Source organism: Rhipicephalus sanguineus, chromosome 1, assembly GCF_013339695.2.
Source record: "Rhipicephalus sanguineus isolate Rsan-2018 chromosome 1, BIME_Rsan_1.4, whole genome shotgun sequence".
Lineage (NCBI taxonomy): Eukaryota > Metazoa > Arthropoda > Arachnida > Ixodida > Ixodidae > Rhipicephalus > Rhipicephalus sanguineus.
The window spans coordinates 255,836,715-255,862,232 of NC_051176.1; the positions used below are offsets into that span (position 1 = coordinate 255,836,715).

General features: G+C 44.7%; 2 protein-coding genes across 2 annotated transcripts in view; one reads left to right on the top strand and one right to left on the bottom strand.

The window, feature by feature from the left end:
* The window catches only part of LOC119378340 (terminal nucleotidyltransferase 4B), a 72,030-nt gene extending 50,492 nt beyond the window's left edge, over window positions 1-21,538 (bottom strand). Inside the window, exon 1 of the mRNA XM_037647510.2 lies at window positions 21,000-21,538. Coding sequence (XP_037503438.1) covers window positions 21,000-21,358 — 359 coding nt within the window. The 5' untranslated portion in view covers window positions 21,359-21,538. The remainder of the gene's footprint in view (window positions 1-20,999) is intronic.
* A 475-nt stretch (window positions 21,539-22,013) lies between these two features.
* Window positions 22,014-23,178, top strand: LOC119378355 (H/ACA ribonucleoprotein complex subunit 2-like protein). Its single transcript, XM_037647524.2, has one exon. The coding sequence runs from the start codon at window positions 22,119-22,121 to the stop codon at window positions 22,698-22,700; it is 582 nt and encodes a 193-aa protein (XP_037503452.1). The 5' UTR covers window positions 22,014-22,118; the 3' UTR covers window positions 22,701-23,178.
* The last annotated feature ends 2,340 nt before the right edge of the window (window positions 23,179-25,518 follow it).

Sequence of the window (25,518 nt, forward strand, 5' to 3'; positions counted from 1 at the left end):
CCCATAGCAACGGCGCGAGGAGCGGAGAGGAGCGTCTGTAGCAACGGCGCAGCGACGTCACGCCCCACGTGACTGCGCGCGCTCCGCCCTCCGCTCCGTGGCTGCGCGCGCCCCGCGCATTGCCTGTGGTGATGAAGGCCGGCGGTTGAAACATTGAAGCACCCCGAAGCCGATCTGGCGCGGGGACGCGCGATGCGTGAGCGAGCGTGGGCCCTCGAATTCGATCGGCCGGACGCGCGCTTCAAGCGAGACTTCCTGGACCGCAGCTTCGGATATAGCTGCGCGGTGTGCGATCGACTGTGGTTCGACAACAACCTGAGCCCCATATCGGGCGTGCGCAACGCCGCCAACAAGTTGAACGCGTTGCGGGTTCTTTGGAACGAGTTCGGAAGACAGATCATCATCATCAGTAAAAGTGCTTTGCACTTAAAAACGGCCAGACCTCCGTGGGTCGGCTGGCGCGTGCTCTCTCGCTGCCGTCTCCTTCGCTCGGCTCTGCAGTTTAGTCGCGCGCGCCCCCTCATAGCATCACCCCGTGCTTCGCACTTCCTCATACTCCCCTTCGGGGAAATGCGGGTTTTTTTTTATTTTGGACTTTAACGGGACATGACGGCGACGGCAAAAGTCCGCCGAGAGTGTCCATATAATTGCTATCGCAATAAAGGGCGTTTCAGTGGTCGCGGGATGCGCGTGTCATGGGAACAGCGTTCGAGAAGCTGACGAGTGCTAGAAAGAAGATGGAGACGCCACGCCGATGGCCCCCGAAAACGACGTTTAAGGGACGGCCGCTACCTACATAAAAACGCAACCCTTACGCACCACTTAGACAACTCCCAAAGGGGATTCTCCTTGTGTGCTTTCTTTGTTTTGTTTTTCTCAAAGGCATCTGATCTAATACGTCGTCTGCTTGTCCATACTATGGGCTTATGGTGTTAATTCTGGCCAATGGAGGCAGCTTAAAGGCCGAACCATATAGAGCGTTTTGGCCGGCGTTTTCTGACGTTGCGACCCTCGGCGTCGTCGGATCAACGCCGTCAGAGAGGGCGGCAAACCATATGAGGAGCGTTAACTCAGCGTCGCACAGTGTGACCAGATGGAATGAACCTGACACCTCGTAAAGCAGTGTACAGTTTCCGTCAATGGACCAACAAGATATATTCCTGATTATAGCTTTTATGTCTCATTTGCAGTTCTGTGGTGCAAAAAACGAGTCAGTCCCGCCGAAAAGTCTATTTTTTTATTTGACTTGTAGCGCCAACTATTGGCATTAAAGGACCCCTGACAGCAAAATTTTTGTTGGTGACTTTTTTACTGTAATTTGTAGCTTTGGGTCTCGTAATCCCTAAGTTAAATCGTAAATGCTCTAGCGTATCGTATAACTAATTCTAGCGTAGTTAATTGTGACCATTTTAGCGTCACTTCAAAACGCCCGCCTAAAAACCACAAGAAACTAGCGACCCATGCGGGGAGCGTCAAAGACCACGTGCACTCAAGCTGTGGTGACGTAGAAAGCGCGGTTTTCAAATCGGGGCCCCGCGCGCGGTAGAGATTGAAAGTATGTGGGTGCCTCGGTATGGGTTAAACCTCTTAAGCGCGTGACCCCTCACGAAAACTACCTCGAGAGCAGCCCGACAACAAAGCGAGAGGGGTGCGGAACAATAGGCCTCGCCGGGTGCCAGTATTGGTATTGTGCATGTGCGCCCCGCAAACGCACGCCGCACGCTTCGACACAGCAAAGAGAGTGAAAGCATGGCTGGCAGTCGGCTCCAAACACACTCTGAGATCGTCGACGTCATTGTTACTAGCGTATCGTCACTCAGGGTGATTTTTGTGCAATGTATCACACCGAACACGTAGCACTAGTGTCGATGTTGCAGGGCAGCCGATTTTTTGTTTTTTCTCCTACGCTGTTTGACATCGAATTAAAATAACTTCCACGCGACGGATGCCGTTCAAATTTGGCCAAGAAGACCTATGCATACCAAGCGATCGAATGATGGGCACATCTCGATCTTGAAATTTGATGTCAGTGCTCCTTTAAGAAGAACCACAAACTCGTAATATATGGCCTCTGAGCTTGAAGCTGCCGCACATCTTTGAGGCCACGTATTCGGCCAATACACTCATTCCTGCTAAGCCTACCGATGAACTTGAGTACGGCTCTCGGAAAGAGTTCAAAGATATCACGAGCGCTTTGCTGTCGAAGCTTCTAGGGAACAAGCTAAGTCAAATACAAGCATCAGTTGAGAACTTAAGGGCCACACAGCGCTCGGCGACGACTTATTAGATTCGAGGCGGGCGGCAGCCATTTTGGCAGCAGCGACGACGCCGTTACGTAGCGGAAGTCGCTGCCAGCCGCACGCTGATTGGTTCTGCGTCCATCGAACTGCTTCCGGCGTCGACGCTGCCGCCCGTGATGTCTGGACCGTCCAGAGGTGGACGTTTCGGCCACCGTCACCGGTAGCGTCGACGTCGAGGGACGCCGGCGTACGAAACGCCGGGAAAACGCCGTTAAAGGGGTACTGAGACAAAATTTCGCGGCCGAGATAGCCTGCTGGATCGATTCCCGTGTACGTGCGTGTACAATCTGCAAAATATCGGCAGCGAATAAAGCTTGGAAGGTATTTTATATGAATTTTGAAGTTCGCGAGCGCGATCCAGCATTATAGGCCGCACCTAGTGCATTGACACCCTCGGAGGTGACCCGAGGTGACCCCCCTACTTCCCCTACGTAACCGTTGCAGCCGGTACAAGTTACGATGACGTCGTAGCCGCCATTTCTGTTTTGACGCGCTTCCCGACGAATCGCTCCTCGCCAGCGGGTCAAAAATGAAGTGATTCGCCATGTCGAAAATTCCTTCGATCCCCGCCGCAAGAAAATCGTCGCCATCAGACGACGATGAGCCCGACGACGACAGACCGCGCGGAAATGCGTCACTGTTTTGTGTGCTCACGTGACCGAGCGTTTCACTCGCTAGGTGGTGACAGTTGCACCCGGCGGCTTGCCGTTTTTGGAGCTCTGTCAAACCGAAACTGAGGCTGTGTCGGTAATGAGGAGCTTGTAATTAATTATCTGTCGCGCGCTGCAGCAAACGATGTGCCGTGTTATGACTAACAGGCCCCCAGCAACACATTGCAGCAAAAAAACGCGGGGCGAAAATTTTTGTGTCAGGACTCCTTTAAAAGACTACTTCTCGCCATGAATAAACTACGCCCGCGCAGTGAACCAATTTCCAGTGTTCCGCAAAGGTCTATTTTAGGCCCGTTTATTCTTAAAGGGGTGGTGCCATCAAATTTCGAGGCTATAACAAGCCTGTTGTGGGTTTCCTTTGTATGCAAGGACATTCCACACGAAGGGTCGGACACAGCAAACGTTTAGAATATATTTTAATTCACTTACAAAGTGTACCTAAATGCTCATTCTCCCGATCGAAACCCATCGCTAGCGCGCCAACACTGACGTAGATCTGTAGGATGGGCAACGAAAGTTGTAGTGACGTCACACCAAATCTGCTGTAGTAACGAGAGTTACCTCCGGACCTCCGCCACTTCCGCAACGTACGTACCGGCTGTAGTGAACTAGAATATATTCTAGTTCACTATAGTACCGGCAAAGCATCGGTTGCTACATCACTCGCCGAGTTTCGATCGCTTCCTGTCTATGTGCGTCACAGCCTTGTGTGGTCACGTGACCACGCCTCCTACACTTCTACGTCAATGCCCAACCTCGGCGCCCAGAAACCGAAATCGAAAGTTGTCCAAATCAAAAGGCGATATTAAATTATTTAGCGAGAATACATGAATCTTGGTGCGTGCATCATGCTTCCTGGAGCTATAGGAAACGCTTACAGCAAAGAACGCGCAAGCCACAAATTTGGTGGCACCACCCCTTTAACAACATTGTTAGCAGTGTGGAAGAATATGCGCGTGCATCAAATTTTTTGTGAGCTGTTACAAAACTTTACCGCCAATTAGAATCGGCGCACCTATTTATTGAACCAGAACAGTCTGAATAAGATGCTTCGACCGACACTATAAGGTTTCGGAACTAAATACACTATCCTTCATTTCTTTCCCCTCTAAATCGAAAACAGTTTTGAAAGCATACTTGACCAGGCTAACCTGATACAGCACTTCCCTTTGGTAGCCATTTAATTCTGATAATACAAGAGCGTCATCAGACCTGCAATGGCATATGGGGAACCAGCCACGAATCTTCCTACAAACAGTGCCGCAAACACAGCACGGCGAGCGGAGGACACAGTTTTCACCACCACACGTGCGTTCGTGCTTGTGCCTGTACATACATGCATTACACACAAACTGCAGAAATTTCGGGAAACTGCGTGGAGAGGAGGGGGCGTTGACGGACATATGGTTATTAAATGCAAAGCATAGCGAACCAAAGGCACTCTGGCCATTTCTTTCTTGCTTGCTTTCTATTTATCTATCTAGCAGCCTACGTCATGGCGCTCTCATGCTCGTCTGCTTAGTTTGGTACATACCGAAATCGGCATAGGAGGACGTGAACGTAAGATGAAAGCGATTCGCAGGTCATGACGTGAATAACGTGACTTCCCTGTCACGTACGCCACGAATTCATTTGCACCAGTCACGTGCGGCACATACCCGCATACCGCGGCATACGGTGTGCGGGTATGCAGCACAGGTGATTCTCAGTCTATATCAACCCAGACTTTGGAAATCTTAACCCGACAGTGTCACAGAAGCCCGTGTCTAAGAAAATGCGGTGCCGGGGTAGGCGGTGTTGTGGATGGGTTAAATATCCCGAGGAAGCAACGAATAAAAATCGCGGCTCGAGCCGCAATCGAACCCAGGCATTCTGCATGGCAGTCAAGTATTCTACGACAGAGTCGCGCCAGTTTTTCAAACTGTTTCGGAAAAAGACCCTACACAAGCGTCATGTCAGGTCAACAACAACAGGGGTGGCAGCGTCAGCTATCCGCTTTTACCGTATATCAAAGTAACAAACATTACATAACTATTATGACTCCTCAAGCTATAGTCAAGCGTAGCGCGCATACGCCTATGATCGCTAAGTATGATATGCACATCATCGCCCCGTAGTGTGCATTTCGTGGCGATGAAACTGACGTCTCTGCTCGTTACGTCAGACCATGAGCTACCCTTCACACGCCAGTGTAATCGGCGTGCCTGGTAAGCACATGATATGCGCACACGTACTCAATTTATACGAAGACGTCGATCCACCTCGTAACGCTTGGCTCAAAGCGAAGTCTGGCATAAGCTGTTGCTACTGCCTGCTGCTTCGCACGAAATTGATTCCCACAATGCGTGGGATCAGTCGGATTTTTCTTATCGCTGCTTTTGTAGATAGTGGATTCTGAGATCACGAATTGTAAAAACGGCTGCCACTCGTGCCGCATTGAGGGCTATTGTCCCGCAAGAGATACGAAAATCTTCAAAAATGTCCCGCCTTTCACACTTCACCATTAGCCGCGCGATTCACTGCGGTGATGACTGTTTAGTGCTACCAGTTGCGCTGGTAGCGATTAATGCTTTCGTGGAGCAGCTTTTTTTCACTCATTGCGGATGCTTGGACCAGTGAACGAAGTCGATGCAGCGTGTACCTGATCAAGGACAAAATATTGGTAAAGGCCAACTATAAGCAAACCTGCCAGCAGTTGTACCAGATCGTGCGATCAGACCGAGCCATTTTATAGGCGGTTCAATCTGACAAGAAATATGACTTCAAAGAAACTTCCTTGAGCAAGAGAAACACTGTGCACTGCACCTTGCCACTGTATGCAAACAGACGGAACCACAATAATAATAATAATTATAGGAGTTTTACGTCCCGAAACCAAGATATTGAGGGATGCCGTAGTGGAGCGCTCCGGAAATTTAGACCAGCTGGTGTTATTTAACGTGCACTTAAATCTAAGTACACGGGCCTCTAGCATTTCGCCTTCATCGAAATACGGCCACCGCGGCCGAAATTCCATCCCGCGGCCTTCGGGTCCGCAGTCGAGCGTCACGGGCCCAGACGGAATCATTATAGCTTCACAATTTTAACGCACTGAATAGCGCCTTTTGGATATGCAGAATTGAAGAACGCAATGGTGTACCATGAGTCATGTCACCAACTCCTATTCCCGTTTTCTGCTCTTTACCTTAAAATCCCCTCGCAAATCTCTAACAAAGAAAGGAGAATAGCTCGCAGTGCTAGCTCTATTTAGGTACAGCTAAAACCACATTTGTGTTACAAGTCCGTTTAACTAACAGCATGTGGCAATGGGCACAAAGATCACTCGGTAAATATTGTCCGTATCCCTTCTTTCCCTTTTTATTCGGGCGCGCAAAAGTATCTCAGAAAAACAACGCCTCTTTTTTTTTTTTTTTTTTGCACATGCGTTACTGTGTTAACTAGTCAGGCAGGGTGACAGCGTTATTAGCATACCATGAGACAGTTAATGGAACAGCATACTGGGTGTTTCAAGAAATGTGTCCGAAAATTCTCAATAATAAGGGAAATGCTATATTCGCTCACTACCTTATAATCACTTTTTTCAGTGGCGGCACACGTATTAAAGGACCCCTGACATCGAATGAAACCTCAAGATGTTTGTGCTGTTTGACTGCCCTCCATACCGGGGCACTTCTGGCCGATTATTAGTACCGGACGTTAGCTTTAAGATAATTTAATTTGGTTTTAATGTAAGCGTGAGGGCTCATCTGAGTTGGCAGCACCTCGCGACATCGCCACTCGTATGACGTAGACCGAGGGCCCGCGTGACGTTCCACGAGTAAAGCTAATATTGTCGACGTCAGAGAAGATCTGGCACCGGACGAGGACTATTGTCACCCCTCTCGCTCTATTGTCGGGCTGCTCTCAACGTGGTTCTGGCTGCTTCGGCCAGGAATGCTTTTTTTTTTCCTTTTTCCTGAGAGAAGGCGGGGGGGGGGGGGGATTTGAAAAATGCGCTTTCAACGACACCAAAGCTTGAGTGCATGTAATCTTGGGCGCTCTCCCGCTGTGGGGCGCTAGTTTCTTATGGTATTTAGGCGGACGTTTCGAACTGACACAAAATCGCTCTCAATTAACGACGCTAGCATTAATTATACGATGCGTTAGAGCATTAACAATTCAATTTCGGGATTACCAGACATAAAGCTACAAATTACAGTAAAAAAGTCGCAAACAACACTTTCGCTGTCAGGGGTCCTTTAAGATGACTGGAGACATTAACAATGGTAGTAATTGTAGAAATAAATATTAACTTTCCAATTACAGGTGACAGGTGGTCGGGTCAAATGGGAGAGTTGAAGTCCTTCCTACAAAGAGCCCATTGCTGGTTTGAGATTGCCAAGAAGTGGCCATTGGTAATTTTTGCAGAGTGATGAAATCCGACCAATTTCACTGGAGAAACCGAAACGCCGAAGAGAGCAACCACCATACCCTTCCAAGACAACTAGAATGACAACACTGTTTCAATGGCAATTGCAGCAGTGTTATTATTCTGCATCTGTTAATCTACGTGTGTCATACGTATCACATCCCAGCAATGCAGCTTGCACAACCACGAAGCTAAGTACATTGGTGGTTAATAACGTCGCACACTCATTTCAGCAGAAACACCTGGGCTACAGCAAATTGCTGCGTTGTGTAGTTTATATATATTTGCATAGGCATAGAGTTACTGTGCAGCCAGCCACGGGGTGCCTTAAGGTGCGCTGAGGCATAGAGTTTCCTACAATACTTACTAGAGGGAACTCTGGCGCTAGTGTCTATGGGAGCTGCAATGCATCGCGCTTCAGCCAGCATGGGAATCATGGGTAGTACACGGATTTGTCTAAACTTCGTTCTTTCGGCTCCGTTTGGCTCCGCGTCGCCTGCATCCGCTTTGTCGCAAAACGAAGTTCAGCAAAAATCAGCAGTTTCACTTCACCACTTTAACTTCTTTAGGCTCACCGATTCAAATCTGGTCACGAAGTTCACAACAATCCATTCTTTTATCCGAAAGAAAACCAAAACATAGCAATAAACAAAGCCACAAGTGCGTTCGAAGCCCACAAGCACGAAGACTAGGCAAATCCGTGTACTACCCATCATTCCCATGGTGGCTGAACGATCGCAGCGCCAGAGTTCCCTCTAGGTCATTTTAGGAAACTCTATGCGCTGAGGCACCCGGCATACTGTCCGACATCACATGACCTAAAATACACTTGTTGCCAGATTAGAGCACGAACTTTGGTGAGCTGTTGACAGCCACGAATATGACTCAGAACAAGGCACACATCGCAATTATTATTTTTTACCTACAAACCCCCGAGTTTTGGTAATGTTTACGCAATTTCATGAATGCTGCGTGAAGTTCTATGAAAAAATATTTTCCTTTTGTGCAGAAATCTTTGAATGTGTCAATGCATGGATGGCGGCAAGGTAGCAAAAAAAAAAAAGAAGAGAGAGAGAAAGGCATGTTAGCATCTATTCTACAGTTAACTACCTATGCCGCCCTTCAAGGCAGCGCAAGCTGCGCCAGACGGGCACTTTTAAAGCACATTAGTACGAACATCTGAAACAGCAACGTCACTAAAAAAGTCACTGCTGTCTAACAACAATGCGTTACTTTAAAGTCTCTGCTGTTTCAAGTTTACTGCTATACTATGCTTTTTTTTGGCTTTTACTGTGCTGCCCCTAAAGTGAGATCATCATTAATAAAATGCATATGCATCCCAGATAAGCTTTGTGGACTCGTGAAGTACGCATATAAACATCTTGGATATAGCTTCGGATACGTGAAGACTTCAATGCAAGTTGTCTAAGTGCCCTATTCCTGTCACTCATGAAAATTGCCATCACATCAGCCTATTTAATTGCATCATCACAGGCAATGAAAAGTGTATTTCAAGTATCGCAAGTTGACACAGAAATCCAGGATGCTGCTTCAAGATGGCAGACTACAACATATATTGTTGCATCTTCCATCTCTTTGTTTCAATGAATTAAAATGGTATTTAAGGCAAATATATATATGTGTGTGAATAAAACATCAAAGTGAAAAACATAACATTTATTCTGACGTTTTGACCAGGGACCGACCTTTATCAAAGATGAGATTCGTGCACTGCGATCCAGTTTAAATACATATTCCAGTAATACATACACAAATACACTGTCGCTATTTGTTCGAATGTGACAAGGGGCGGGGCCCGCCCCTTGTCACACAGAAAATTCATTAGCACATGCGAGACAATTTCCCCTTCTGCGAGAACACTGACAAGTTTATGCCATAGAAGCGTTTCCTGTGTGTACTCGCTTTCGTTGTCGTAGTTTCATCAAGTTTTCGCTCTTCAAAAAGCACACTGACAAGTTTCTCAGGCTTGCAGACAAAGAACATCAGAATACATGTAAACCATATGTGCAGTTGAGAGCAGGTATTTCAAACATGTATGTGTGTGAGGAAGAGACGCTAATATAATAATATCTGGGGTTTAACGTCCCAAAACCACGATATGATTATGAGAGATACCGTAGTGGAGGGCTCCGGAAATTTCGACCACCTGGGGTTCTTTAACATGCACCTAAATCTAAGCACACGGGCCTCAAACATTTTCGCCTCCATCGAAAATGTAGCCGCCGCGGCCGGGATTCGATCCCGCGACCTTCGGGTCAGCAGTCGAGCGCTATAACCACTAGAACACCGTGGCGGGGCAAGAGGAAGAGACGCTACGGTGGCAAGACACCAATGAAGTCTATACTCCACCTATGATAGACCCACAAGAGTCAGTGTGCAACAGCTGTGTCACAACAGTTGCAGCAATGGTATAGTGTCACACCGAGTGGGAGCACCGAGCACGCTCGCATATTAAATCAAGTACCACCACCGAATTGACTCTGCAGCGGAAATTGTGACTGCTCAGGGCCAGCTGTGAGCAAAGGAAAAGGAGGAGGGGAGCACCAGTAATCTAATGTTTCTCCACAGCATGCGTGTTCTCGAGACCAGCCCCGTTGTTTTTCTGCAAGAGCTTGCAAGAGCTCACACCCAAGACGCAGTTCAGGTCTGCTGTGAACACAGTGTGCATATGCAGGGCTTTTCACGTAAATAGAACCAAATATTTGAAAAAAGGTGGTTAACTGTAACCAGGGACGTAGCCAAGGGGGTGCTCAACCATTCTTGATGCATATTCATACGTATGTTTGTATGTGTGTGTGTATATATGCAAAATTCAAAATTGGGAGGGGGCTGCATCCCCCCCATTTCTACGTGAATGACCGCAACCGAATGCAACCAACAACATATAGTTTGCCGTGATGTGGCACTCGTTGGGGTATTTGTTATATTGTGCTTAATTGGTTAATTAACTACAGCCAACTGTGCAACATTATTAATAATAACTTTAGGACCAAGTGTGTTTTGTTACACTGTAGCGGGCATTCCAATACAACCGAATTTTTTGTGGCAATGTACATGGTGCGTGGTGAATTTTTTTTTTTTTCCGGCATTTGAAGAAAGCCCGCGAAATATGAAATAAAAGGACGTGACTGTGCTTGTGCGCAACCGTACTACAATGCCCTCAACCGTGCTTCGAGCGCTGTAGTACAGTAGCACACAAGCGCAGTCATGTCGCTTTATTTCATATTTCGCAGGCTTTCTTTAAACAACGGCAAAAATATCCTCACAGCACGTATGTTACTGAAAAAAATTGCGTCGGTCATTTTAGAATGCCCTCTACAACATAACGGAGCAAATTTGGCCCTAAAGTGAATAATAAAAATATTGCATAATTTATCTCGGTTAATTAAGCAATTCAGCATAATATAAAAAGATACCAAAACGAGTGCCACATGACAACAAACCACATGCTGTTGGTTTCATTTAATTGAGGCTAACCACTTTTTTTTTTAATATTTGGTTCTAGTTACATGAAACAACCTGCACACACAGACACACACACACAGCAGGGGCATAGCCAGAATATGACTTGAGAGAGAAAAGGGGCTCTACACGCCAATGTGTGCATGTACACGCATGCACACGTGTGAATATAAGTGCTATCTACATACGATGTGTGTGAAAATACATCCCGGTAGGAGGGGGTAAGGGGGTGACCCACCTGGCTAGTCCTTTTTTGCAAATGTCTGCACAATGCAAATGGCACAAATAAAATTTTATTCATTATCATCGTCATAACATGGGGCATATGTGGAGATTGTAACCATAGTAACATCATCCTTCAAAGGGGACACGGCTGTGGGTTGACGTGTGGAACGGCCACAACAGGACGAAAGCTTCCGCTACAAGAATGTCAGCATCATAGCTGGATGAGTGAAATACGAAAGGATATGCCTCTTGTTTCATCTGCTCTTATTTTGAATTTGTAAGTTGAATTAACGGTTTGTCTACATCAAATTCCGTAACAAGTCTTGTGTTCCCCTTGAAACATTCAAAGAACCTGTTGTGGTTACAACACTTCAAGGTGTCTCATAGTCCCTTCTATTACGAAACTTTACATATGTGTGAAGCTGGCGCACTTTATCATTAGGCCACAAAAGCCGTGCTTCATACCACTATGCGGTATACCTGCGTTGATATCACACAAGTTATAACAACTACAGAGACTCAAGCTGAATAACATACCTTTAGAACAAAAAATTCATGTTAGTAGAGGAAATTCGAACTAGAGAAATTTGCTGGCAGCAGGAAAAAAATAAATTCAAAGTCAACCACAGAATCAAGCAGTATCAAATACAACCAATGCCCTAAAAGCTATCTCAAGCACTTATCACCTCAGCATCTAGTACATTGCATTATAATGACATCCTTTGTCCCTGTCAAACTCTGTACATTTCCAACGTGGTACATCACTGTCAAGTGCCATAGTCATGGTTGCAGACATATGTGTAGCACATATTATGGAAATGACTGATACGAAATGCAAGCCAGAATATTTTTGCATTGTTTAGATAAACAATGTTGTTTTTTCTACTAGGTGTAACTTTTAAGAGCTGCACAGATAACTATTTTTTCAGTAAGAACACGAGTTGAATGTTCATGCTCATAGCACAACTTCCAGTATGAACAGTTATCTGAAAAGCTAGCATAAAGAGCGAAAGAGTTGCATACGAGCAATCAGAAAAAAGCTAGTTAACTTGAAAGCTGTAAATTGGCATAAGAATATAATGAATCAGAAGGGGAACTGAGGAACCAGATTTTTGTTAGTGAGAACTATGAATGCAAGAAAAGCATTGGCTGGATGATCTGTAGCTTTAACTGGAGCACAGAAATGATGTTAAAGGGACACTAAAGGCAAATGTTAAGTCGACGTTGATCGTTGAAATAGCATTCCAGAAGCCCAGTAGTGCTTGTTTCGTGCTAAGGAAATGCTTATTTTGAATGAAAATCACGTTTTAGTGGTCCGCAGTGTTAGCACACTTCAAATCACGCACCTGAAAAGGCCTCCTGATGTAGCACTTGCCTTGCCCAACGTTGCCCGCCTTTACTGCCCGGCAGCCGACGCAGAAGGGCACATTACACATCACATGGACACGGCATTTTGTCGAACTTTTCATTAGAGCGACTTTTATGAGTGTGCAAGGTACCCGCAGCAGTACGCCATAACGAAATCTATATACAACTGAGACGCGACCGCGCGAGCGGAGCACTGGCCTGCAAAAACGGAACTTTTGTACAACCCGCACCGTTCTCCACTGTACCGTCAAGTTCTTCCATGAATCAAACAGAAACGCACAAGCAGCATTTTATTACGTCTTGCAATGCTCGGAATGTTTTTTTTTATTGTTTTTATCATAAGTACCTTGAATACTAGCATAATTTGTGCTCAGGACTCTTGATGTCATTGGGCTCGTTCCAAAACGTCCAACTGGTGGCGCATATAGTGTCCTACATTTACCTTAATTTCTCTATTACTACAGCACTGCTATAGCCAATAATGACATTTTAGACATTCTTAAGCATTGACCTTTCCCTCTGACAAATTTTTATTTGCCTTTAGTGTCCCTTTAAAGCAAAGTGATGCGAAAGAACAACCAATTTATTGACGGATGCTGCTCCGCATCCTTTGGTTTCTGTATGTGTACAACACTCAACTCTGGTAATGTTGGGCAGCAACACTCGAGGCCATGACAGAGGATGTAGTACACCTCTGTATTGCCAACAACTGATACCCAATTAGACTGTCAACAAAGTAACTAGTTACGTGTAGGTGTTTACAAAAAAATATTTCAATTTTTGTAATATTTCAAATATTACAAAAATATTTAGAGCCTCGACTGCAGGAGAGGTTCCTTGCAACATTTCATATGTTATCTCTATTCTTAAAGGGACCTAAAACCAATTTTCGTGGTACCTTTTTTCTCCAGCGCAGCGGAAAGCTCACTGGTCAGACTGCCTAATCACGGAATGGTAATGTTGAAAACTGCGGCAAATATGAAGTCATTATACATATGCGACAACATATGCTGCAAACAGTGAGCGCGAGAGCGGTTTGTGTTCGAGCGCGGTGACTTAATGTGCATGCGTGCACTTCGCGCGCATGCGCCACGGCTCGACATGGTCCACTGGCGGCCGCGAAGGCAGCGCCGCTTCTCACCGTGCAGCTCCTTTTATCTCGTAAGCAGCACAGAATTGAGTGAGGCTAGATAATAACATACATACTCTAACTTTGAGGACTAATTATGGCACTCATGACTACATCAGACTACGTACAGCAAAGTGATCGACTTCATAATCCAGCTTCAAGGCTCTTTCGCTAGGCTGCGCGATGTACCGGTTTTCGTTACTTTTACACACGATTTAAAAATATAAATCCTACTCGCAACGCAAAAGAGGTCATGGAATCGGTCACTATATTTTACGGTCTTTTCATTTATATCAGGATCTAATCCCACGTTCTGGCCAGTTGTCGGTCCCTTTAAACATATTAAAAACATATTTGCAGTAAAATGACCTAAGGACAATACTTCATACCCATGGCACATACAAAAGATTGTTCAATAGCCAAAAAAGGGGGGGGGGGGTTAAAGGTACACTTCAGTTCAAAATAAAATACCCCTCCCCAGATACATCAGGTGAAACTTCAGCTACTTAGTAGGCAGTGCCACACCTCCACTGAGCCACAAATGAGTGACACATTTGTGAGTGGCAAAAATGAGCAGCACATTTATATGAAATGAGTCATTTAGGAGTCCCATAGAGTGAAAGCAATAATTTAGACAAATGCATTGCCAATCCATCTTATGAAACCCAGAGCCTCCTAGCAACATGCAGTAGCAGCCCTCCTTTCTACTTTATCGTATACTGACCTGATATGTACATTGCCTTTTCGGCTTTGCAGTTCTGACCTTTGAGTAACAATCATAGTTACTTATAAGGGTCACTTATAAGCACTTGATTCAATGAATGTTTAAAGGGGTCATGAAGCACCCCTTGGGCTTGTTGAAAAAACACAACCTGCGGAAAGCTGACACGGCTATGAACTGCTCTGCAAAATATTACAGTCGTGCGCGCCACGTGAAGGCCACAAGCGGAGCGCGAAGTTGCCGCTTCCTCAGGCGCCCTCTTTTCAAACAGAGGCCGGTTCTCACTCTCGTCGGTGGGCGGGGCACCTGCACGCTGACATCGTGGAGGCATAGCATGCTTATTGGCCGATAGCCGGATAAGACGCGCTTCTTGCCACGGGGTGCGCCACTTGCCCGCGCCACACTCCTCAGTCTGCTAACTTTACACGGTAGCCACACTCGCGCATGCGAATCACAGCAGGAGAGCGATCGCGTTTCATGACGCGCGCTGACGTAACTTCTTTCCCCCGTGACATCCCTCCCCGTCTAGCTTCCAGTGCGCTCGTCGGCACGAGAAAAGAGAGAAAGAGCAGAGAGCGTGCGCCAAACCCCCGTAACTCCGCTGATTCTTGACGGATTCGAGAAATTTTTGCGGCAATCGATTCGGGAGGCAGTAAACTCCGATACTGAGGTCATTAGATCATTACTTGGAAAAGTGGTTCATGACCCCTTTAAGGAAAATTCGGCGAACATACTTCACTAAATCAGGTCTATCAGCAAAGGCAAAGAAGTACGCCCACGGAGAAAGGAATCAATTATGGAATCTTTCGCCTGAAGATCTCTTTCTCTGTTCCATAGACCCTGACTAAAAGGGGCCGACAACCGATTTTTCTCGACCCAGTTTTTTACGGCGCGACAGGAAGCTCACCCTTTGTAGCGTTTGTAGCTGCAGTGGTTTATCCGAAAAGCACGAAGTTATTTTATAAGCAGTATTTTTCTATCTGAAAGGCTTCAAACACGCATGGAGGCTTGCTCCAGCAACGCTGAGAATTGATAGCGATGCCACTAGCCCTTGTGAAAGCTGTCGTTCTGCTTTTGCAGGAGTTACTGTAACTATGCTTAACCACCTTTATTTTGAGCTTTCCAACAATTTTTGAATATAGCAAGCTGTTACAATGAGATGTGTGGCTTTATACACCTTCCCGGTATTTTCCACAGCGTTGTGTGCGCCTGCGCCCAAGGTTGCCTGCGCCTGTGTCGTGGATGGCTTGTCTCGGCGTCGTTACTCTCTCGATACACAAGCCAAGCCAAGTAATCGAAAACGTAACTGTGCATATGCACGGCCGCACTGAGTAGCAGCCTGCGTCATTTCTGAGATGAAGTGTAGGTAGCAAAAGTATGTCGCTCCAAAATCTTAGCAACCTGTGAACTGCGTGCACGGTTGCATGAGCGCGCTGAAAAGTTGCTCAAGACGCGCTGACGAGCATGGGATCATTACGTCACGCGAAGGCAGCGCCATTTTAATGCATACTACTAACGCAGGCCTATATGTACATTATTATGGAGTAATACCTTTTAACATAAAGAAACAAACAATATTTCAATACTAACAAAAAAATCGTCGACCGCGTACAGCAATCAACGGTCACGTGGCCGTCTTCATCGGATCATTCATGTTTTTGCCGCCAGAGGCGCCACAGATCATTTTTCGCGACTTTCAATTATGAAATAAAAATATAAATCCATCTCTCACGAAAAAGACAGGGTTGGTTTGAGTAGCCGCACTCGGTAGTAGCCTCAGAGTAGCCGCACACGGTAGCCGCACTTGCGCATGCGAATCACAGCGGGAGAGCGATCACGTTTCATGACGCGCGCTGACGTAACTTCTTACCCCCGTGCCATCCCTCCCTGTCTAGCTTCCAGTGCGCTCGTCGGCACGAGAAAAGAGAGAAAGCGCTGACAGCGTGCGCCAAACCCCCGTAACTCCGCTGATTCTTGATGGATTCGAGAAATTTTTGCGGCAGTCGATTCGGGAGGCAGTAAACTCCGATACTAAGGTCATTACATCATTACTTGGAAAAGTGGTTCATGACCCCTTTAACAGTTTGTTTTGCTGCATGCTCATCTTGTGTGGATAGCAGCATCAAGCACCACTTGTGACAATATACACAGATAACATCGCCTTGGTAGTGTAGTGACACGACTGAAGAAAATGGCAAATGATTTTGATGCATAGAACTTGTTATGCAAAGGCACAAGGAGTGGTGAGCCGTCTGGGAAACAAGACACTGAAAATATTGCCAGAACACCTTACAGAGGCTGATGATTAAACGTACTCAGCAGTCACAATTACCTTGCGATTAAAATGGTCAAACAATATACCTTATGTTGGTTTAAATGCCAACTGAGATTGTTAAAATACAAATTAGGTAGTTCTTCCTGTGTATTATGTCAAAAGGCCTAATCAGTGTGATACTGCATGCAGCTGTACACTTAAATGTGTGACGAGCACTTATATGGGCACATTAAATGTTTCTACCACCCACCACCTCCACTGATGTGCCGAACAGTGAAGTGAAGCTTTATGCAACTTTCCGATTGTCCAGCTGAATAATTTTTTGTTCTGGTGCAGAACACAAATTGCTTTCTTAAAACTACTTGCTGTATGAATTACCATCAAAGCATACCACACAATGATGTATAGGCCACATATTTACTTGGACCACTACACTGCAAAAATGAAGCTGCAATATGGGTCAAAACGTTTCTTTTTTTTTTTGCTGACTTTGTCACAATTTTGTCAAGTTCCTGCTTTATTTGTTCCCACAGTACTTTTATTACTTACCACATGCACTTGTAATAACACAACGTGACTATATTCATGAATGTGTATTTTTTACAATAAACATTAAAAATGCTGCATTTTGCAATATTTCTTTATGGCCAAAAGTAATGTTATGAAAGCAAAAATTAATAAAGAATCATCAGTGTGAGAGACAGTTGCTATTAGATTAAAGAAAAAAAATTCACAGTAATGGCTTGAAGCAATAATTTTGTATAAATTATTTTGCACAGCACATTTTCACTTCTGTGTGTAAAGTTCAAAGTGCCCTCACAGCATCACGAAATTTTCTTCCTTAAAATGTCGCTTGTCAGATTCCCGGACTGACAATTTTTCAGCATAATTAGAGGTGGTAAAAATAACAGTGGTGGTACACTTAGGATGGAATGACCCATATTATTTACACACACACACAGCCTACATGAATTTTGCAGTGTGCAAGGATGCCCTAATCCCAAGTAGAGGTGGTACGCTTGATAGAACTATGGTGTATTAATTTTGTCCTCTTCAGATGTACTGCTAGTTGCAGTATACAGGATTATGATATGACTTGTCATTGCTTAGCTGCACAGTTGTTTATTTGACAGTTACGTTCTTTTTACTGACAGCCTGAACATAAGATCTGCTTCCTAAAGTCACTAAAATTACCTTTCCTTATTTTACTGCAACAAAACAAACTTTATTAAATTTGATGCAGGAATTGCTTAGAAACTAAAACTGTATTTAGATGATCATAATCATCAGACTATGTCCTGTGCAGAATGAAGGCCTCTCCAATCCTTTAATTTATCCTGTCTTGTGTGAGCCGATTCCATAACACGCCTGCAACTTAGTTATGTTGATCACCCCACCTCACTCACTGCCAGCCTTGGCTGTGTTTTTCATTCCACTATATCTATTCCACTGCTCTAACCATCGCTTATCAGTCCCACCCATTATGTACAGATGCAGGTCAACTACAACTGTTTATACCCTACGCTAAAGCATCATCTTAATGCAACAAAACAATAAATAAATGCGCAGTATTATGCTCGTCATTCTGCCCACCCAGAAAAAATGGAACTGCCGCGAATCCAACTGAGGAAAAAAAGCTCACCATAATGCACTCTCAGAGGGGTTTTCACCCCTGGTCGGCATGCTGCTACCATTACTGACTGACCTTACAAAGCTGTGTGCTTCCTGTTCAGCAACTCACACTCAAGGCAACAGAATCACCGGTCAAATACCCCGTAATGTATAAACCTTAGCACATACCACTTCTTGCTCTATACCAGACTTTATTTTCTTATGTATATTTAACACAGAATTTTTATGAACTGTGACAGAAACTACGGTTGTACTCCTCGTGCTCAAGTTCTTGAGGTGACAGACATTACTTGCAAGAGAAAGTGAAATAAGTATTCTGCAAATTAAAATTCACTAATTACCTCTTATTAGATTGCTCTGCTGCCCGTTGCATGCAATTTAGGAATTGTGGCCTGCGAATTCACAAATCTTATACACATTGAACTAATTACCAGAGTGGCACCAGTTTCAAGATATTAATTCCCAAAGTGAATGGCAAAATACATGGGTGTAGTTACCTTTGTGCTTAAATGCACAAAGTGACATTTTGTGAAGTGAGTAACTAGAATAACAGTGCATTTTTACCGAAAGTTTGATTGTGCATAAATTCAAATCCGTACTACCAGACTTCATTCCAAGTGGATATGGCTTGAAAACTGACCAGCTACAATTCATCGCAATATAAACCGAAGTAATTAATAAAGAAAGGAAATCATGAATTTTCACTAATTAGTCGATTATGCATTTGGATTCCTCATGCAAGTCTATCGCTTCAAGTAATCAAGTTCAAAGCCTACATTAATACTATCACAGGCAATTTTTTAAAATTATGTACTGTCTTTAGAAAAAAAAGAAACCCTAAATGATACATACACACTCAGATGTGTGTGTGAACATGGTTATAAGACACCTCATCAAGAGGTTTTGTTACTCTGAAAAAAAGAAGTGGGACATTTTCACTTAGTGTACATGACATATTCTAAAAGGAATCTGCCACAAGTTGACAAAAGAATACGGGAATGTTTTTTTTTTTTTTACATGCACATGCCCAACACCAATGCACATGTAGAATTAAAAAGAAATCATTCCCAGGTAACGGAAGCTTTAAACTATATCAACAATTTTTCTGATACAGCTTCACACACTATACACAGGATGATATGTGCCATTACAAATCACTGACAAAATTTTCAAGCATCTAGCATGGACGAAAAAAAATAACTGCCATTCACTGAGACCAGGTACAGAATCTCAACATTTCACAAGTAGGCAAACGCAGCTCTGAAATATGTAGGTAGCTGACAGGAAATGACAAGCTCACACAGAATTGCCCATAAAAGGTGACAGGGATCTCAACAAAGCTTTCAAACATTTTAAATATTTTGAAAGTGTCAGTGAGCATCGGAAGGCACGCTAAGCTCCGTGACAAAATAATATACGAGAAGAATTTTAATTAACGTTATGAAGTGTGTCAAGTTGTAATAATCATCAGAAGCTGCACTTAACCCTCCCAAGGCACATTTTCGGGAAAATCTTCACTACCTTTGAGGCTATCAAAAAGTTTTAAAATTAGGTTCGTAAGGTTTGCGTTGCTTGGGTACGTACGCTATTTTCGAAATATAACGTGCGTACCCAATAGGTTAGCGTACGACGCACGCGCAGTGGCGACAAAAGCGAACGCAAGGACTTGGGTACCCTAGTCTAAAACTGCTTAGTAATTTGCTACAGACATTGAACACAAGCTTGAGTGTGTTCAATATCTGCGATATTTCGCCTTCAATACATATTTACAGCCAACTCATCAAGCCCTTGATACCACCACTATCCGGTATTCAGCTTCTACTATTACTTTAGTCGCGCAATGAAATCGGTGCAGGTTGATACGCGACGCGTTCCCGTTACGACGAGCCCTAATCATGCCTCAATCTAAGCAAGAGGCTAGCAGCAACTTTAATGTTCACACTGAGGTGCAAGTGTTCAAATTAAAACATCACCGCGTGAGGAAAGACACACACACACACACACACACACACACACACACACACACACACACACACACACACACACACACATATATATATATATATATATATATATATATATATATATATATATATATATATATATATATATATATTACTGTTTATCAGGTATCACGTGTACAAAGTGAACATCCGTCGGACACTATTTGCTCACCGCCTTTTTTTTTTCCCAACTATACTGGCGCTCTTACAATTAGGCCTTAATGAACACGTCGAAACATAGCCGCGTGGCCAGCAGGTAAGCAACGACTGGTCGAAGTAAAAGTCTGGGGGTCACCCAAGGTGTGGCTCGTAAAAATTAGGACCCGGGCTCTGAGTTAACGCCCCTAAACTCCACGCAACGCACTGGCACACAACAGTAGAAAAACAAACAGTTATGCTTGTTTTCAGACATGTGAGCCAGGGCGCTGACAGGGCTAGCTGATGGCTATACTTGAGAACGCTCGCCGAATCGCACGTGTTTTTCCCCAGCCGAAGAGCGCCAGGTAGAGATACACAACATGCGCCAACAAATACGTGGAACGCGAGCTCCCGTTTTAGCACGTGTAACGTGACGGCAGTTAAGCTAGTGACGGCAAAATCCCTCGCTCAGCAATCCTAAACTGTGCGTACAGCCGCTTTTCGACAAGCCTCACCATTCAGTTATCACGTGATTCACAGCGCGCACAAGCAATGGGAGCAATTACGGACAGTCAAATTAGCACGTGTAACCGGTGCATGACTGATAGGCAAACATCCTATTTTTACTTCAAAAGCCTCCACTTACCCGAGGATTCCTGGACGAAAGTGTTTCAGCTCAGTTCTCCACGGCGTGCCGCCATATTGACTGATCAAGTGTTGGTTCTTATTGAGAGCGTAAGTGCTTGCACGATTCTCCCTTTTCCGCTTCGTGGGATTGTAGAACTTGTCTGCACCACCTGTCAGTTCGTTCTGTCCGTTGACGCTCTTCTTCGCCTCTGTAACGTTTCCTGCAGCACTGTTAATGGGAATATAGTCAGGAGCACGGAGATTCGAGTTGTTGAGATCCATCGTTTCTAAGCCTTGCTGCGTTTCCCAGATGGAGTTCCACAGTCGTAGAGCCGGCCCGTGATGTTCAGGCTGATACCAGCCAATACTAGGATCCATCCACTGGACCAAACACACAGTGCGTACAGAGATGCCCACCCCGTGCTTCTCGAACACTGATTGCTACGAGAAGAGCGAGGGAGGGAGCGTTTAAAAAAAAAGGGGGGGAACTCTGCAGCGGGGGCCCACCGAAGTGCACCAGATAGCCGACACGACCGATACACACGCCGTTTAGAAAGGCAAGAAAGGCAAGCCCCCTACAACGGCGCATGCGTGCGGACGCGCATGCAAGGTGCATGCGCCAGCTATTCACGACCGCACGTTTACGCGTTGTAAAACAAGTGTCTCGAAAACTAAAAATCGTTAAGTTTCTACTTGAATAAAGAAACTATTCAGTCGTTCTAATTTGTTACGAAGTTTTCGATGGTTTTAGCTGGTCAAACTTTTATTCCAGCAATGTCAACAATGGACCTTTATAAATAGATCCTACCCCTATCCTACCTCTTGCACCTCCGCGTAAAAACGTAGTGCCTCAACAAATGCTATTTGTACAATTCAATGCGCAAAGTCAAAAGTGAAATTTACTGGTATTTTTTCGGACCTTAGTTGACTCAATTGGACTGTTGATATGTTATGCATCTTCGGTTATTTATTGTCTGATGCGCGCCATGTGGTGGACCGGTGGTACAAGTAGTGGATGCGACGGCGGTTTGTTTTCTCCGACCAACGTGGTTGAGTAGCTGGTCGAGTCTACGCAATGCTGGATTGCTAGGCTTGACGTACTGCACGTGTGTTAAGCCAAACTGCGCCGTTCTTGAACATGCCGAAAATCAAGAGAGAGCAAAGAGACGACACCTACGACGAGGATAGCTTCACTGGACATGTTTCGAAGAAAGCGAAGAAGGTAAAAGCAGAAGATGATGTTGCAAACGTTCAACACTCCGTGGAAGACGGCATGGACGACTCCGCACGTGCCCACGAAAATGGTTGGATGGAGTCTCTGACTTATGAAGATAAGTTGGCTTTTGTCAATCCCATCTCAAAGCCAATGGCCTCGAAGAAGTTCACAAAAAAGTTGTTCAAGCTAGTTAAAAAGGCATCGAAGCACAAAGGCTATGTTCATTGTGGATTGAAACTAGTGCAAACCATGATCCGCAAGGGCCAAACTGGCATGGTGCTGTTGGCGGGAGATGTGCAGCCGGTCGACATATGCAGTCACCTTCCTGGCGTCTGTGAAGAGAAAGGCCTGCCTTACATCTGGACGCCGTCTCGGCATGATCTGGCTACTGCGCTTGGAAAGAAAAGAATGGTGATTGTGTGTATGGTGAAAGAACACGACGACTACAAAGAGCTGATGGCGGAATGTGCTCAAGTGATTGAGAAGGAGTATGCTATGGTGTAGAACTGGCATTACGAGAGCTTCGGGACACACACATGAACTTTTCGTTCACTGCATTTTTACATTATGTGCGCTTCTCGCAGCAATTTGATTGTGCTGGCTGCCGCTACTGGCCTCATCCTTATTCTTTATGATGCATGATGCGTTTCCATGTTAAATTGTGATATATTCACTTTGTCATCATGCGTGAAATATCATCTTGCTGTTACGTTGCGGTGTAGTAGCCATGTATTATGCGTGTAGCACGTGCTTGCTTGCACGTCGCCCAATTCCGAGGACATTGGTGCCGACTGTCATACGCAAATGATGCTCCACATTGCTGAACACTGGAACCAGTGTTTGACATGCTTTTTGGGAAATTGTAATTTAGCTACGAGATACATGATGTATTGGTTAGCAGTATGCAATCTACTATTTGCTGTTGTGTGTTTCCTGTATATAAAGCACCAAGAATAAATAAATTCCTGGAACTTTTGGTACACTGATGGCTCATGTGTTCATGCTTATTTCCAGGCTGAATTAATGTTTTTAATATATGTAGTCATTGTTTCTATAGTATGTGCAGTTTTAAATGTAATGTTTTTAATGACAAATTTACTTCTGATGGGCCCAACCTCATGATAATAATAATATCAGGGGTTTTATGTCCCAATACCATGATATGATTCTGAGAGACGCTGTAGTGGAGGGTTTCGGAAATTTCTATCATCTGGTGTTTTTTAACGTGCACTGTCATCGCACAGTACACGGGGCCTCTAGCGTTTCGCCTCCATCGAAATGCGACCGCCGCGGCCAGGATCGAACCCGCGACCTTCAGGTCAGCAGCCGAGCACCATAACCACTGCTCCACCACGGCGGACTGCCCAACCTAGTGATCTTGTGTATGAAAGTAATACAAATCAGTTCTACAGTTTGAACATTCAGAAAGCTGGGTTTGACATTTAAAGGATTGCAGCTCAGATCAGCAAACACATTGAATCAATTCGATCAGACTCGACCACCTTGCAAGTTGGTCCAAGCCTTGCACTAAAGCTGTTTTGAGAACCAAGTCTGAACTGGAATGAAGTTGGAATACATTGAGTCAGAACCAAGGCTATATATATATATTTTTTTGACAGTCTCTAATAACAAAAAAAAAACTGCGGGAGAAAAAAAATTAGCAGTAGAAAACAGCATCGTCTCATTAAGCATGACACATTTGTTGATGTGTGGGCAGCTTCGTGTATTTATCTGTACCAGGGAAGAGACAGCTGGTCGTGCAGGTAGCAAGTCTTTTTTTTTTTTTTTTCCTGCTTTTGCAAATGAAAACTGCATAGGCACAACGGATACGCACATGAGTTAGATGCTGTAAAAGTGTGCTCAAAAATGCAGCCCCATTGGCATGAGCAGCTCATGGAATACAAGTAAGTTCATTAAGTGCACTTCTTAGGAACTTGGTTACACAATTGACCATCTGACAGCTTATGCCTTCAAACTTGGATTCAAAGGACATAAGCCTTTTGGCTACATCCTCACTCAAGCTGATGATCAAACATAGACTGCTTGTGAAGACACACATTCGTCAGAAAATGCCTAAATTCAGCTTCACATTTAGTCTGGCAAACCTGAAAAAACATGGAATAACGGTGAGATATTATAGAGCAGTAAGCTGGAAAGCTTGGCTGGCTAGTTGGTATCATTCCGTAGGTATAAGATAGTGCAAGACGACAAACCACAGAATGGGACCAACTTACAAGTAAAAACATTATTACCGAGACACCGATACACCAACTTCTGTGACACAACATGCACAGGAAGGACCAATAAGAATAAAAAAGATATGTCTATAATCAAATATACAGACACACAAGTTCTTTACTGTGCAAAGCAATCGAGAGCTGCGCAATGCATACTTCAAAAAGTTGATATGGGCTGCTTCCACAATTTCCCATTGCATCTGTCCTCTGTGACTGTACAATATGGTGGTGATTGCAATCTAGAGGACTTATCCTGAATCATGGCAGTAATGCAACAGGTGCAAGCTAGCCTATACTTTCAGAGAATTGTAGTGCTCTTAACATTTAACGTACCGCCCAGTCTGCCCAACATAACCACAATCCTGGTAAGTGGGACTGAATATACCACCAAAGTGTGGCTTGGATGTAACTGTTCATGTGCCTCACTTGACAGCTGCCTTTCTGAGCGTTTAACTTGCTCATGATTCGCCAGTCAGCCTTCATGTAAGGCCTACCCATTTTGTTAAGGGCAGAAACCTGAACATTATAGTGAGAGGCTATCTTATTAAAGCAAGGTGTGTGACCGGGCTAGTTGGTATTCCATAGTGACGTGAACAGCGCGTGTAACACACAAGTCCTCGTCGGTTCTTCATCCTTGTGTGTTACATGCACTGTTCACGTCATTGTTAAAGCAGACAGTCAACCCTTGTTTCTAGGAAGTAGAGCTATTTTTCTACACTCATTTCACTGTGCACTCTGCTATGCCCTGCTGCCGCACTTCTTAATGTCCCATACGAGCTTTTCCTCTCGAAAGCCAGCGTAGCTCCCTCGATTTCTTTGCCTGTGCATGGAGACTGCTGCCCAAACCAAAGGGACATGATTATTTAATTGCAGCGTGATAAACAGACAACACTACTGTATATTTTACTAGCTCTGCGAGACCTGCGCTATAATTCAACAGCGGCTTTCCCAACCTCGGGGCATACTTCCAACACATGTTACTGAGGGAATATACTTTAAAAGTAGAGCACCAAAGTTGGGCTAGTTGGTTAAGATTCACGCGCAGTTTTAGTCGTCATACTTTAAAAGCGTTGAACGTTGGGCAA

Excerpts from the sequence above, each read along its gene's own strand:
- LOC119378355 (XM_037647524.2), top strand. The coding sequence starts at position 22,119 with ATGCCGAAAATCAAGAGAGAGCAAAGAGACGACACCTACGACGAGGAT.